Source organism: Teleopsis dalmanni, chromosome X (genome assembly GCF_002237135.1).
Source record: "Teleopsis dalmanni isolate 2A chromosome X, ASM223713v2, whole genome shotgun sequence".
Lineage (NCBI taxonomy): Eukaryota > Metazoa > Arthropoda > Insecta > Diptera > Diopsidae > Teleopsis > Teleopsis dalmanni.
This window is the reverse complement of record NC_051848.1, coordinates 45,345,234-45,347,645: the sequence shown is the minus strand read 5'-3', so window position 1 is coordinate 45,347,645 and position 2,412 is coordinate 45,345,234. Positions and strand designations below refer to the sequence as shown.

Below are 2,412 nucleotides of genomic sequence, written 5' to 3'. Positions count from 1 at the left end.
AGTCTGGCTTTAGTCCTTCCATGCTAAATACTGTTCATAGTCTACTTTTATACTACATATATGAGTTACCATTTATTACTATATAACGACTTTATTAAGCTTCAAATCTTCAGAAATCACTTTTAATGTGATAAAAAATATATTCGACAGTTATCATTTAATTTTGAGCTACCAGACATAAACACTTCTCAAAAATCTAATATGCAGAGTTTGTTTTCAGTACTTCATCATGGAATAAGTTCCAAAAAATCTCAAGATCACTAAATTACACCAAACTACACCTAACATCGCCTGATTAGTTCCCTTAGATACTGCCTGAACAGATAACACCATTACTTGTTGTAAGAGAATTTATGTATAGTATTTCATCCTCTTCTTTATTTACCTCTCTTTGTGGCATTTATTTGTGTCAAAGTAAATAAAATTGACATTTTGCATACTATATAAGCATTATGTGTGATTTCCTTTTCAAATGAAAGTGTGGCAATATTTTGTCCCGGTTCCCTCACACTTATTGTAGTCGTGAAGTATCTATTCTTCTGTATTTTGTATTAGTAAATCGGTTTCACGCACTCACAACTATCTCTCTTGCATAAACGTATTATGCAACTTCTTCTGGAGAATACATTGATATCTGCATTACGATGACATAATACACTATAAATAATGAAAAAAATGACCAACTCTTCAAACGGTCTTAGCCACGCAAGTAGTGTGGCAACGCTGTTAATATATATAATAGAACAAATGACGTTGGTTATTATATTTTTGCATTTAATTACAAATATGATATAAATCATAATTATAAATTAAACAAAGTATATGCGAGTACATTAGTTGGCTATGATTTTATCGTTTTTTATTTCCATTAAACATAAACTTATAATATTGTAGTAAGAAATAAATTTTTCTGTAGAACGATTCATATTTTCTCTCTTCGAAAATTGTTAGATTTCTGCATCTTTTAATAAGTTTCGATAAAATTTAAGGTATTGCAGAACAAAGCTATGGACATGGAGAAGACTCCTGGCAGTATGTTCGAAGAACATCAGAAAACCCTGTCCAGTGCAATTGAAAGAGGTGCAGATATCAAATGCTATAAGCACCCAAAGGGACTTCGTACAAAGACTTTTATGATTGTGGTCGTTATTCCTATTGCACTTATAATGTGCTTATTTCTAGCTTCTTTATATTTCTTCCGGATTGATCGAAGGCATAAAATAGTGCGTTATCGCGTTGACTGCGCTGTGGAAATCTATGTTGAAAATAATGAAACTATTTCGTACATAATGTATTCAGACGACTTGGATTCCGGTATGATATTTATAGCACCACAAATCCTAAAAAATATGAAGGAGGATTTTCCTCGTGGGTATGACTTTCGTCAAGAAATTGAGATTAATGTTATGGATAGCTCTCGAATCCACACTGTCGCTATTAATATTAGTAATGTCAGGACTGACTTCACTACTCGGTTTATGCATAATTTTAAAAAGAATCTCACAGCAATTGTGGACTACGATCATAATCGGTGCTTTATCATGAAAATTAACCACAATGTTACCATGAATGCTTATAAGTTATGGATATCCATACAGAGGATGGAATATTTATATCCAAAAGTACATGAAACACAATTTCAATCACAAAAACGCGTTGTTCTACCAGCTGTTGCTGATCTATCCTTCGCTGACGAGGGAATGGTAAAAGATTGCCATGATAAGAATGTCTATATACTAACTGACATTCGTTCCGATGGTGAGAAAAGCTTTCAACTTCAAATATAATTAAAAATAAATTCTTATGTGTTTTATATTCTAGATAAGTTCCCGGTTAATGAGTTCATTACCAAAGACGCTCGCTTTTATGAATTTTTTGGACGAGGTATTACCGAATATAGCCTTGTTAATCTCGATGAGATGTTGTTGTATGAAAAACATTTGTAAATATTTTGTTTTATTAAAATATATTAAAAATTATTAAATAATTGAAATTTAGAAGGTTTTTTGTCTTTTATTAGGTGTTTGCATAATATTTTTATCTTTCGGAAGAAATAACGAGTGATTTTTAAAGAAAACACGTTTTTTTTATTTAAAGTCATTGCATATAGTATTATTAAGATCCGATCTAGGAACACAGAAATGTTTGTACTTAAATATCTGCAGTGCCCAGGAGTTCTGTCATATGCGTAAAAGCTAAATAGAAGTAGTTATTTAGATATATAGTTTTGGTGCCTTTCAACGGTACAATTTAAGTATAACAATATTGGCTTATAGCAGCCAGCTAAGTCTGTATTGGGCTGTTTTGTATTGTGAAATACTTTTTTTTTCAAGTTTTATTAAAGAACTCATATAGAAAAATTTCTCTTTATATTTTTTTTTCCAAATTTAGATCTTATTTTATGAACTTATT

At 30.8% G+C, this 2,412-nt stretch overlaps 1 protein-coding gene across 1 annotated transcript; it reads left to right on the top strand.

The window, feature by feature from the left end:
• The first annotated feature begins 893 nt into the window (after window positions 1-893).
• LOC119688357 lies at window positions 894-1,946 on the top strand. Its single transcript, XM_038103036.1, has 2 exons — window positions 894-1,758; window positions 1,822-1,946. Exons 1-2 carry the CDS (start codon window positions 1,008-1,010, stop codon window positions 1,944-1,946), a joined length of 876 nt encoding a protein of 291 aa, XP_037958964.1. The 5' UTR covers window positions 894-1,007.
• The last annotated feature ends 466 nt before the right edge of the window (window positions 1,947-2,412 follow it).

Bases quoted from the DNA above. Each gene is read 5' to 3' on its own strand.
- LOC119688357 (XM_038103036.1), top strand. From the start codon at position 1,008: ATGGACATGGAGAAGACTCCTGGCAGTATGTTCGAAGAACATCAGAAA. The intron at 1,759-1,821 runs GTGAGAAAAGCT...TTTATATTCTAG, and splicing joins AACTGACATTCGTTCCGATG to ATAAGTTCCCGGTTAATGAG.